The sequence below is a fragment of the Trichophyton verrucosum genome, assembly GCF_000151505.1.
Source record: "Trichophyton verrucosum HKI 0517 chromosome Unknown contig00019_1.f1.exp, whole genome shotgun sequence".
In the NCBI taxonomy this organism is placed as follows: Eukaryota; Fungi; Ascomycota; class Eurotiomycetes; order Onygenales; family Arthrodermataceae; genus Trichophyton; species Trichophyton verrucosum.
In genome coordinates, this window is record NW_003315622.1 from 144147 (window position 1) to 155890 (window position 11744).

General features: G+C 48.1%; 5 protein-coding genes across 5 annotated transcripts; 3 read left to right on the forward strand and 2 right to left on the reverse strand.

The window, feature by feature from the left end:
• Positions 1 to 525: 525 nt before the first annotated feature.
• Positions 526 to 937, reverse strand: TRV_00258 (uncharacterized protein; the record flags this gene model as incomplete). The annotated part of the gene is made up of 2 exons (XM_003025572.1): positions 526 to 686; positions 856 to 937. The coding sequence occupies 2 exons, from the start codon at positions 935 to 937 to the stop codon at positions 526 to 528; spliced, it is 243 nt and encodes an 80-aa protein (XP_003025618.1).
• A 535-nt stretch (positions 938 to 1472) lies between these two features.
• On the forward strand, positions 1473 to 2924 carry TRV_00259 (uncharacterized protein; the record flags this gene model as incomplete). The annotated part of the gene is made up of 5 exons (XM_003025573.1): positions 1473 to 1635; positions 1716 to 2046; positions 2134 to 2190; positions 2301 to 2408; positions 2441 to 2924. The coding sequence occupies 5 exons, from the start codon at positions 1473 to 1475 to the stop codon at positions 2922 to 2924; spliced, it is 1143 nt and encodes a 380-aa protein (XP_003025619.1).
• A 713-nt stretch (positions 2925 to 3637) lies between these two features.
• TRV_00260 (uncharacterized protein) lies at positions 3638 to 3953 on the reverse strand (the record flags this gene model as incomplete). The annotated part of the gene is made up of 2 exons (XM_003025574.1): positions 3638 to 3779; positions 3868 to 3953. The coding sequence occupies 2 exons, from the start codon at positions 3951 to 3953 to the stop codon at positions 3638 to 3640; spliced, it is 228 nt and encodes a 75-aa protein (XP_003025620.1).
• A 370-nt stretch (positions 3954 to 4323) lies between these two features.
• TRV_00261 (uncharacterized protein) lies at positions 4324 to 6133 on the forward strand (the record flags this gene model as incomplete). The annotated part of the gene is made up of 2 exons (XM_003025575.1): positions 4324 to 4925; positions 5011 to 6133. The coding sequence occupies 2 exons, from the start codon at positions 4324 to 4326 to the stop codon at positions 6131 to 6133; spliced, it is 1725 nt and encodes a 574-aa protein (XP_003025621.1).
• Positions 6134 to 7194: 1061 nt separating this feature from the next.
• TRV_00262 (uncharacterized protein) lies at positions 7195 to 7791 on the forward strand (the record flags this gene model as incomplete). Its single annotated transcript, XM_003025576.1, has 1 exon — positions 7195 to 7791. The coding sequence occupies one exon, from the start codon at positions 7195 to 7197 to the stop codon at positions 7789 to 7791; it is 597 nt and encodes a 198-aa protein (XP_003025622.1).
• Between the last annotated feature and the right edge of the window lie 3953 nt (positions 7792 to 11744).

Sequence of the window (11744 nt, forward strand, 5' to 3'; positions counted from 1 at the left end):
ATAGAGGTGATATTTCATGACACCCTTCATGCCCCAAGTACTCCATCTTGCTCCTGGACCCCCCTGGCCCACGCCCATCCATTATCCTAAAGAAGATAATTACATCCGTGGTCAAGAATGTGCATCGGCCGCTCGCGCTGATCACCAGGACTAGAGAACCTTCGCCAGTATGTAAATTATTATTATTTAGCGATGCACAGCATATATACATACGCACATAACTACATTTCCCCATAGCATGCATACGTCAAGTACAAAGTCGCTTTGTCTAGTTAGTTTGGCCTATTCCGCGTGGGTGTGTGCATTCCTTCGAGCAGCAGCCATTCAGAGGCCACACAGAGCAACTCTTCTCGCCAGCTTGATTGACTGGTCCAGCTAGCATTGCCATCCAGGCGAGCAGCCAACGCCCTCTTCGTATCCCACCCACCGCCCAAAACAGCCGACTGCTTCTCATAATATCCAGCACGCCGGCACGCTGCATTGTGCCGTACCACCGCCGCTTTGGTCGCTTCTGACGTGAAGCTGTCATGCGAAAGGAGAAAAGCTGAAGGATGGCGACATCGTGTTCCTCTCCGTCTTCTCCTCCCTTTCGCCCTTCGTGTCCGTCTCCCTCTCTTCCCTTTCTCCCATCCTAGTTGTCTTTTCATCTTCCTCGTCTGCTTCAATTCTTCTTCTCAAGGGAAATGCTGAATAAGCATGATGAGTAAGCATGATGAGTAAGTCTGATGAATAATCATTTAGTCATCAAATTCGGCAGGAACAACTATTATCCCTTATCATGTGATATTTGATATTTGTCATCTCTTTCCTTACATAAGCAATACCTTGATGTCCCAAAGAGGAAATTTTATTTACATGAAAAAGTCGAAAAAAACTCCCGAATTTCATCGTTGAAATCGATTTTGACGATTTTCTTCTCTTCCAGAGCGTTTTTCATGCGAAAAAAAGTCGATCGGTGGTGTTAAGTGCTGCTGCTGCTGCTGCTGCTGTTGTTGTTGCTGATGGTGGCGATGCCCCGGCGGCCCAGGCACAAGATTTTACAGTTGGAACCGCCCCCCGAGGCCGTCAGCCGGACCCGCGATCTCAAGGGATTTAGACGCAAGCCCCGAGACAAAGCAAGGATGCCACAACCACGATGGCCGGTGCTGGCGTACGAACGGATCGCTGGCCCCAAAGTCGATCTATCACGCTGCCATAGAGGGCCGCGCCCGGCACAACGTGATGCGATGGTTAACGTGAGCGAGTCCGGCCTTGTCCTTGCCTGTCCGCCGTGGCTGATCTGCTGAGGGCATCACGACCCAATCCTGCGGCCGCCGCGGGCAAGACGCCCTGCAAGAAACATACTTATAGCCTGCTACTCCGTATTCAGTGCTTTTGACGACAAGACGGCTGCTTCTGGGCTTCGCTGAAAAGCAAGGAGAACAGATCGATATAAGGACGAGCGGCGATATCTAGTCAACTATCGATAAAGGATGGGTAAATGTGGCCCGTCGCATTGCGCTTGGCCCGCGCTGGCAGCGTTGATACTCGGCCTGGGAATAGGAAACATCTCGGCTGCGTCGGTTTACATCGCTGCAGAGCAGTGTCTTGCTCCAGCACCCTCTGCTACTGTGCCGGACTATGTCATGAAATATGGTAGGATTTTTTTTCTTTAGATCCCCTTTTTCGTCCGATGTTTTGCCCCATTTGATGCTGTCTGGCTGACGAAAGGATAGCTCCGTTGATATGGATACACTCGCAAGATCCATACCAGCCGTCTGATATCGGAGCACAGCTGAAGAACTCGATTCCCATGATAAATCATGTTGCCATTCCCAATGTTCCGACAGACATTACACTCAACAATCTTGACCAGCTCAACAAGCTGGGCGGGAACAAGGTGTGTCTCACGTCGAAAGAGGGCATCCAGGCTCTGCCAGCCTGGTTCAGAGGCGTCAAGCCGAACAAGGACGGCAAAACCGAGGGAGCGGTTTCGTCTGCAATCGTTGTTCGGGAACACGGAGACGAAGGCAAGACCGTTGATGCATTTTATTTCTACTTTTATGCGTAAGCAACGGTCATACTACTATTAACTGCATACCAGTGGACCTGCGAAGTCAAAAGCCGGTGCTGACAGGGAACGGGTAAAAACAGGTACAACCAGGGCAACACGGTGCTGGGCATCGAGTTCGGCGATCATGTTGGTGACTGGTACGTATCTGTGTATGAACATACGCTGTAGACTGTTAATTAATAACGACGGGTAGGGAACACAATATGATCCGCTTCCGCGACGGCAAGCCGGAGGCCATTTGGTACAGCCAGCACGCTGCTGGCCAGGCATTCCAGTACAGCGCAACGGACAAGCGCGGAGTGAGGCCAATTGGCTTCAGCGGTAACGGTACCCACGCCGTCTACGCCACTGCCGGGTAACTCTTACCTATCCTCCCACCATCACAAGCCTTCTTGTCCAGCAGAAAACCATGTGTGCTAACCTTGGTAGAACCCATGACCACACAATTCCTGGGTTAGACCTACCCGCCGGGTTCCTCGAGGACGAGACGGACGAAGGCACGCTATGGGATCCCACCCTGAGTGCATATGTCTACTCCTACTCCTCGACAACCGGCCTGTTCACTCCCTATGATCCCAGCACGCCTACCAACTGGCTATACTACCAGGGCCACTGGGGCGACGAGCAGCTGCCGGACGATGCTCCTGGCCAGATCGAGCTGTTTGGCCAGCGCAAATACTCGACGGGACCCGATGGCCCAATGTTCAAGGAGCTCGTGAGGGAGAAGGTATGTCCGAGCGGCGTGAAGCTGTGCCTCGTCCTGCCGTGGGTGACTGCTGTAAAGGAAGAGAAGAGGAAGCAGATGCTGGCCGATCTTGTCAAAGAGGAGCTCGAGCGCGAGAGCAAGAAGCACTCCAAGCCTCTCGAATGATTCTTTTTCTCGTTTTGCTTCCCTGTTGTTCATGTTCATGCTGTGACGTTGATATTAATGTTTCCTATACCCCTTCTCAATGTGCTGCCAACGTTTTTGTCTTCTGTTTAACCTGCAGCTTGCAACCTGCAACCTTCAACCGTCAACATTCAACCTTCAACACTCCTTCCAAGCATTATTCTCTTCACAAGACCCATGCTTCTCCGGAACAGCGTGGCCGGAGATGCCCCTGAGCTGTCACTGTTAGTGCGTTTCAGGTCGTGCCGGGATCGAAGCTAAAGAGGAGATGGCAACTCTCACGGGCACACAGCAGCCTGGACGAATCAGTGCTCGCGGACAGAGCTGCGGAGCCTCTCTCCAGCTGTCTTCTGGCGTTTCCTGCCGCCTGGTTGGCCTGCCGATGGTTGTCTCGAACTCCATGAGCCGTGGCTGCGAGCGCGTGTTGATATCCTACGTTTTGTCTTACCCCTGAACGAGCCCCCGTTTTTTTTGGCTACTCCAAACGCCCACACCACCGCGATAGAGCAAAGTAATAACAGCGTAAATATAATAATATAATTAATAGAGAACGATAAACCAGGTGTCTTTCCAGAATAGACGACGGCGGCAACGAAGATGAAATAACATGTAATCGCCCAGTGGATGTCGCCTCCTTCGTAATTAGTATTATTATCAACATCCCAAACTGCGCAAAAAGGGCACTAAGACGGCCTCTAGCGGGTTCGCCTTGGAGCCCCCTTCATCTCGCCCCTGGACTTTTCTTCTTCTTCTTCTTCTTCTTCTTCTTCCTCTTCTTCTTCGTTGTCTTCGTCCTCGCCGTCCTCTCGTTTTTCCTTTCTTCTCTTCTCTCCTTCGCTGCACCTCTGCCGGCCGGATCTTTTTGTCACTCGCTGTGTCGTCAATTGACCTTGACGGGGGCTGGAAGAACTAACTACGCATATACAAAACAGCCACAGCTTCAGCGCCTTCGCCAGGACGGCGAGTCTGGGCCTCCTGCTTCCTTCGAGCCGACTGCAAGTGTGCATTCATTGCATCGCGCGACCCATCGCAGCGGCCTGTCAGTGCCTGGCTGTCCGACGCTGGCTTGCGTGTGGCCGTTGGCATCTACATAAGACAGGACACTCTTCCAGAGAAACGGCGGACTCAACGAGGATTAGCAGCTGGGACTCCTTGGATACAGCAGTGGTACGCCTGGCCGAGCTGAATTGAACAGCCTGCTGCCTCTCCCGGTGACGCTGTTGATACTGACTTGGCCGTTTGGATGTAGTAGATACCACGGGCATCACACAGTGCAACCGCCGACCAGGACGCCGGAGCCCGAATAACGCAGGAGATCTGATATACTACTGAAGGGCGAGATCAAGGAACAAAGGCCAGCTGTATAAATAGGAGAGACACCATGCAGGCCTCTCTTCCCTCGCGGCCGCGCACTCCCAGCGACTCCAACGGCATCACCACCACCACCACCAACACCACCACCACCACCGCCAACGCCAACGCCAACAGGTCAGCCGCGGGACCCCGACGGCCCTCGCTCGGCTTCCTGCGCCGCTCCAAGTCGACCGAGCACGTCACGGAGCGCAAGTCGTCCAACAAGATCAGCAAGAAAATGCTGCGCGAGCAGGCCAGGGAGGAAGAAGCGCGCCGCCAGCGAGAAGCCGCCGCTGTGTCGAAGCATGCGCCGCGCCTGCCGGCCCTCTCGCCGACGCCGCAGCTGAACTCCTTCGGCGGCGAGCGGGCGGCCTCCTCGTACCAGAATCTCCAGCATCTCCAGCATCTCCAGCAGCCGCAGGCCATGTCGACGAGCCAGCTGAGATCCGTGATGGACGCCCCGCCGGTTCCCCCGTTGCCGCCAGGCGCCAGAGCCGCCTTGTCGAGGGACCCATACGCTGCTTCGGACAGCATGGCGCACCGTGGACGGTACAGCTATGCCAGCAGCGCCGTGAGCACGATCAACAGCCCCAGGCGGGTCAGGAGACGAAAGGACCCTACTCCATACAAGTGAGCATAAGCCGGTCATTTGTTTCTTTTTTGTTTCTTTGCTTTTTTGTTTCTGGTCAAGGCTAATATAATATATCTATTCAAGTATCCTTGTGGTTGGAGGGAAGAACTGCGGCAAGACCTCGTTCCTCGAGTTCCTGCGCACCTCGCTGGCCCTGCCACCGAGCAAGCGGCCGACGAAGCCGGTGGAGGAAGACGAGCCTCGCCCGCAGTCGCCCGGGACGCCGTTCACCTCCCACTATCTCGAGTCCGAGATCGACAATGAAGGCATAGGGCTGACGCTGTGGGACTCGGAGGGCCTGCAGAAGAACATCGTCGACCTGCAGCTGCGTGAGATCACCGGCTTCTTGGAGAGCAAGTTCGAAGACACCTTTGCCGAGGAGATGAAGGTCGTTCGTGCACCCGGTGTCCGTGATACCCACATCCACTGCGCCTTTCTCATCCTCGACCCGGTCAGGCTTGATGCAAACATCGAGGCTGCGAAGAAGGCCATCACTCGAGGCCAGGCAAAGGAGGCCAGCCAGTACATCGGCGGACTCGACGTCGAGCTGGACATACAGGTTATCCGCACGATGCAGAGTATGACCACCGTCATCCCCATTATCAGCAAGGCCGACACCATTACGTCTGCCCACATGGCATTCCTGAAGAAGACGGTCAGAAACAGCTTGAAGCAGGCCGGTATCAACCCCTTGGAGGTGCTAGCGCTGGACGAGCAAGAAGACTCCGCCTCCGAGGAGTTTGACGAGCACGACGAGGATGAATTGCTGAAACAGATGGAAGATCCGGATGCTGATAACGGCGGCAAGGAAGACGCTGCTGGGGCCGCTGGTGACAACAATGCAGAGGAAGCACAGAAACAGAAGCCTGCCCGCGCAGCAGCTAAGGAGCCAGAAGAAGAATCGGCCGCCGACCAGATCTTCCCTCTCTCCATCCTCTCCCCGGACCCTCACTCGCTGAACAACAAGAACGAAAAGGTCGGCCGTCGTTTCCCCTGGGGTTTCGCTGACCCGTACAACCCAGAGCACTGCGACTTTGTCAAGCTGAAGGATAACGTCTTCAGCGAGTGGCGAGGAGACCTGCGTGAAGCCAGCCGTGAAGTCTGGTATGAGAGATGGAGGACCACCCGTCTCAACCGAACAGCCAGAAAGCGTCCCCAGCAGCGCCAGCTGCATCCCTATCCCAACAGCGGACGAATGACGAGGTGACCCCCTTGTTCAACGCATTAACTGTGTCACACCAAGTACTACTCTTGATTCCCTTTTGTTCTTTTTCTGATTCTTGATTCCCACCCCCCCCCCCCCCTTTTTTTTTCCCCCGACCTTTTCTCTTAGACATGCAGAGCATTGCATCGCCGGTGTCAACGAGTCTACCATTCACTGTATATACTACTCTTAATATCACTACCGGAGTCTCGCTTCTTAACTAAAAAAAGTAGGCCCGTCTCTTTCTTTCCCTAGAGAATTTTACAACATAATCCCCCATTACTGGGACCCTGTTAATTAATTTGCTGTCCATCGGGCTTGACTCGCAAGTGTAAATAGTCCTGAAGTATTATCAGGCATATTGCTCTTAATTTAGCACCTATATAAATGCTTTTATACGTTAATTAGTTGATTAACGGAATCGGTAGCCGGTATTATTAGTTAATGGTTATAATAATACGTTATAGATTCCACCCCAGGGCCCTAGGTGTGGACGCTGGGAGGTTACCTTTGCTAACAATATGAAGCTCTGCAATTACTATTTCTCAACCAGTTACCAATGCAAGGTGTTGCTGTCTTGTGACAGTTCGAAGATATCCGGCTTGTATCTAGTTACTCCATATATCTCGTCTAGTTGGCTCCACCGTAAGAATGCCAATAATCTAGTTATAGGTGCATGGCTGTTGACTAGTAACGGCTCCGCTGGTTATATATCAGACATCCGGGAATCTGCAAGGAATTAGTTACAGCAAAAAGGTTCGGAGACTCCGGAAATGCCGCTTTGAGCTTTCTATCAGCTTCATTGGAAAGTTGTGTTTCCGCTTCCAAGGACCATCACCAGGCGCTGAGGTTACTCATCCCCCGACGAGAAGGCTTCATACTCCGCTCGGATATTTTTAATTTACGATTGCTCGACTGCCCGTTCGTTAGCTCCGTTGTATCCTTTTGTGAGCCTAATCGCCGGTTCACGCATCATTCAAGGGACTCACTTCTCTCAAGCACTTGCCAGTTGACAGGCTTATTCGCAGCTTCATGTGCGGGTATCCTGCTGGAGCCATCTTGCAATGTCGCATCGACTTTCAAGATTCTGGACCAAGAACTGGAAAAATCGCCTCTCTTTCTCCTGGCTTATGGAGGCAGAGAGGCCAGCACGGACGATAGCCATAGTGGAGGGCGGCAAGAGTCCGGAAACGGGACGAAACTTATACATGGCTGCAAAAGCATTGAATGTATCGGTGGTCGTCCTTGATAAGCCGGGACACTGGCTTGAAGGCCCCGAATACGCAGATTGGCGAGCAGCTTTCCTCCCTGTTGATAGAAGCCCCAACGCCAGGTTACCGGATAGGATTGTCGAAGCACTAGAAAAATATAGCAGAGAAAAGGGAGCTTTGAAGATTGACGGACTGGTGACGTTTTTCGATCCACTGTTCGTCGGAGTCGCGGCGGCTGCGAAGAAGCTTGGATTGACCACACCGAGTCCAGAAGCATATGCAATTGCGACTGATAAATTCAAGACAAGCATCGCGGAAGGACGCCCTGCCTACCGTGCTTCAAGCCCTGACGAAGTAGCAAAAAATAATTCAAGATACGACCCTGAATTATCCACTCATAGTCAAGCCCTGCAGCGGCTGGGGCTCCGAGGGCGTCTTCCGTGTCGATAACGTGGCTGAGCTCGAGGAAACAGTCCACAAAATTGACTATGATAGACATGGCAACGATGTTGTTATTGAAGAATATTGCAACGCCAGAAGCATGGCTGATCGAGATCAACCCTCGGCCGCTAGGTGTGTAGGCTCTGTTGGCGTCTGCGCATGTCTACGGGGTAGACTACATCGGGGTATCTCTTTGCTTTGCACTTCAGGACAAGGCGGCAGCTGCCAACCTCGCGGTCCCATTCGGACATGGGAAAGTAGGCAACGGGGCACAGTACTGGAGTGCGATTGTGTTCATCCCGGTGGTAAAGGGAGGCGTCTTTGGGTCTGACGATGTGTGTGCTGAGCTCCGAAAGTGACGTCCGGACTTGACGAGACACGTCTCAAGGAGCCACTGTTTCTTCCAGAAGGGAGACACGGTCAAGGATCCCAGCTCGGGGCTGCTTAACTGGATCGCATACTATCTGGTCTTTTCGCATGAGAGTCGCGCGCATGTTCTGAGGCTGGCAGAAGACATCCGGACAGAGACCAGGTTCGAAGTCATCCAGGCATGAGTCCCGCAGGCTGAATAAACTTAGTACGAATTTATCTCTCTTGGGTCAAAGCAATCATATCATTTGGATCTCCTTTCCTCCAGTTTCAACTAGTGTCATGTTTGCCCCTCTACTCACCATACAAGAACCGGCCTGTGCCTACTTTCACAGGCCTCTTCCCATGCTGCAGGGTCTTGTGCACAAGGTCAATAAGGTAAAGATCCGTACCTAACGCCACGTGTTATATTAGTATACATGTAGATCTGCCAGCAAGATCAGTGTCCTTTTTACACCAAGGAAACTCTCCATATCCTCAACGAAGATATCAATAAGGCGCATCCGTGCCTTGTTTGATGTGGGAAGATAATCCTTTGGATACAGAATCCTCGTCCAACCCTGTAAGACGGACAAGTCAGCAAATGATTTACTTCCGAGCAGGTAGTGGCGAGAACGCACAATTGACGTATTCGGTGATTTGATTAATCTATCTGACCTACCGTACCAAAGGTCGGCAAAATTTTTGAAGCGGGATATATCTCTACCAAAGAAGGCCGGAACATCGTATGTTCTGTCGGAAATTAGCAAGAAGATTTTTTGAGAGTGAGAAATGCTTAGATTTCTGTTGGGATTCAACTTACGGACAGAATGATGCCATTCCGTCTGTATTCAGGATCCCATGAGTCGGTCGAACTGCGAAGCACCCATTCCAGTAGGCAGGTTTCCGGCAGCTCCCATTTGCTAGTAAAAGGAAAAAATTAGAAAGAGTAAATATACTAAAGTGAGGATAAATCCATTCTGTGTCCGGATATAGAATGAATGCCTGCCTACCCCGCTACCACGGCTACGGTCTATCGTGGGCGGATAGAATCTACTAGTGGTGGTTTACGGTTTTATATAAATCAGTCACGTGATACATTTTGACGCCACTAGTTAGTTACATGTTGCGTCACCCCAAATGCCATCATCAAGTCGTCAATATCATCAACAAAGTATATCTACTTTTCAGCTCCAGAATCGTCTAATATCTTCTGGCCCCTAAAACATCTTACCGTACTCTTTATAGAGCTTCTGTTATAATTTTCTCCTTACTACTCTATCCTAATTGCTTGGACTCTTCTGTCAGTCGGTTTTTTCAATAAGATTGCCATGTCTCAATCGGCCGGCAAAACAACTGAGATACCCAGGATGTCCAAGTTAGTAGGACCAGGCCCAAAGGCCACCGATGCAAGGATTCCAGCGGAGTATTCCAGCGTATCATCAGGGGATTCTCATACCTCAGCCAGTTCTACCGATGCGTCCGCACTTTCTAGCAATGCCGGAGCCTCTTTCAACACTTCCAGCCCCCCCTCCAAGAACGCACCATCCGCCTCTAAAACCGAGTTAGAAATTCAGAACGAGCGGTTTCTCTGGGCCCAAGAGACCCTTAAGGAAATAAATAACTGTTCTTACGAAGAACTTGCTGCAAGAGTTAGGGAAAGTGGTGTTAAAAAAGGTATAGTTACCTTATACATCTTAAATTTTATTTCTACTAAATGGTAATAGTTACAGGCAAAAGCCTTCCATATGACACGGACGATGATATCAAGTACGAAGCTGCAGGAAAGGGTATATAATTATTCCTTCAGCCAATAGCGTCTCGTATTTTCTACTCTCTTTATCAGCCTAGTTGTTCAGGGCTCGAAGTTGAACTTCATGACTTTATTATAGGAGAAATAACTATCGATAAAGTGAGGGTAAGAGAGATCCTACAAAATACCGGAGTAGCAGAACTAGCTCCTCTTTGGAGAAATGGTACGGGGCTTTGTACATCATTCTCCATACAAGTCGCTTCATGTATCGACAATAGCGATTACCTATCCTCATTTATATTTGGGGAACTAGATGGCTACCGAGCATGTTTTAATACTGGTAGAATCATAATTGATTTATCTGCAAGGAAGGCTTTATTAATATAAGATGGAAAGCCAATCTCTACTAATAAGGGAATATAGAACTTAACGAAAGTAAATGATAACTTAGTTCTATTATTTCAGGTATGTCGATTCTTCTCAAACAAGTCCTTAGCTGATTAACTACCATAGTTACTAATTTGGTTAACTTAGTCCACTAAGAGTAAAGACTTTAAGAGCTTTAACCGTCTCGATGGTTATACCCAAGTAATTAACCACTGCATTCTTTAGCTCTGTAATCAAAAATCTTTCATATGCATGTTTCGGTACGTTAACTTATTTACTTATAACCTTATATACTTATTTCCAGCTAATCTTTAGGTTCTAGAAGGAAGCTAGATAATAAACTCCAATTCAATGGGAAAATTGTTTGGGAGCCTATAAAAAACCGTATTTGTTGGAGTGAATCCATCTACAACAAGGCCGCAGCTCGGCCCCAGTTCTACGAGTATTCCGTTCAATTTTCTAGTAGTGGTAACGATAAAACCACTCAAAGGTACATGGAATTGTTTCGAGTATTTTGCAACGATGAAAGCCGGGCTGGACAATATGCCCTCGTTGAGGCTTTTCTGTCAAGGATATGGACGACTAGCCTTCGTTATCTGGGGTATGGTGTTTGTTCACAGGGATGGGTATAAGTTCATAATCCCCATTACCCATATTTGGTAACAATTCCTATAGGGATCGCCCATCAACCCTTTAAATTACATTCGAAAATTCATTCTGTACCCCCGATACAGAATGGTCCCAATCCAAATCTCCTGTTCCCCGATAGTCAGATTCTCTAAATATTTAAACTTGCTAATAATGATCAAGAGCAAGCTAGCCCCTTTGTACCTTGCCATTATATCTCTTTTATATTACCACTAGTGAGGAGCACTCGCTACGCTTGCTAATTAGCTGATATATTATATTAATAAGTAATTAGTAATAAAATATATACTAAAAATTTTTACCTTGCTTAATTATATATATATTTATAAATAAACCTCTATTTAAATTTACTAATTTAATAAATATCTATATTTATATCTATATTTATATTTATATCTATATATTTACTTACTTATAGCTTCTTTTATCCATATAGCCTATAAAATAAGTACTAATAATAATAGTAGCAATTTTAACTCTAGTAATCTCCATAATTAAATATTAAATAAGATATTATAATTTATTTTTAAAATATAAAAACTTTATAAGAGTAAAAATAGTTTAAAATTAATAAAATTAAAATTATAATTTTTTAAAAAAAATAATAAATATTGTTAATATATTTATAACTATTAAATATATTAAATAATTTAAATTTTATAAATATATTAAAATTATAAATTTAGATTTAAATAAAATTATTAATTATAAATTAATTATTATATAGCTCTATAATTAGTAACTTTTTACTATTTATAAATACTATAAGAAAGAAATTGGTTTATTTATTAGATATATTATTATAAAAAATATATTCTTTAATAGC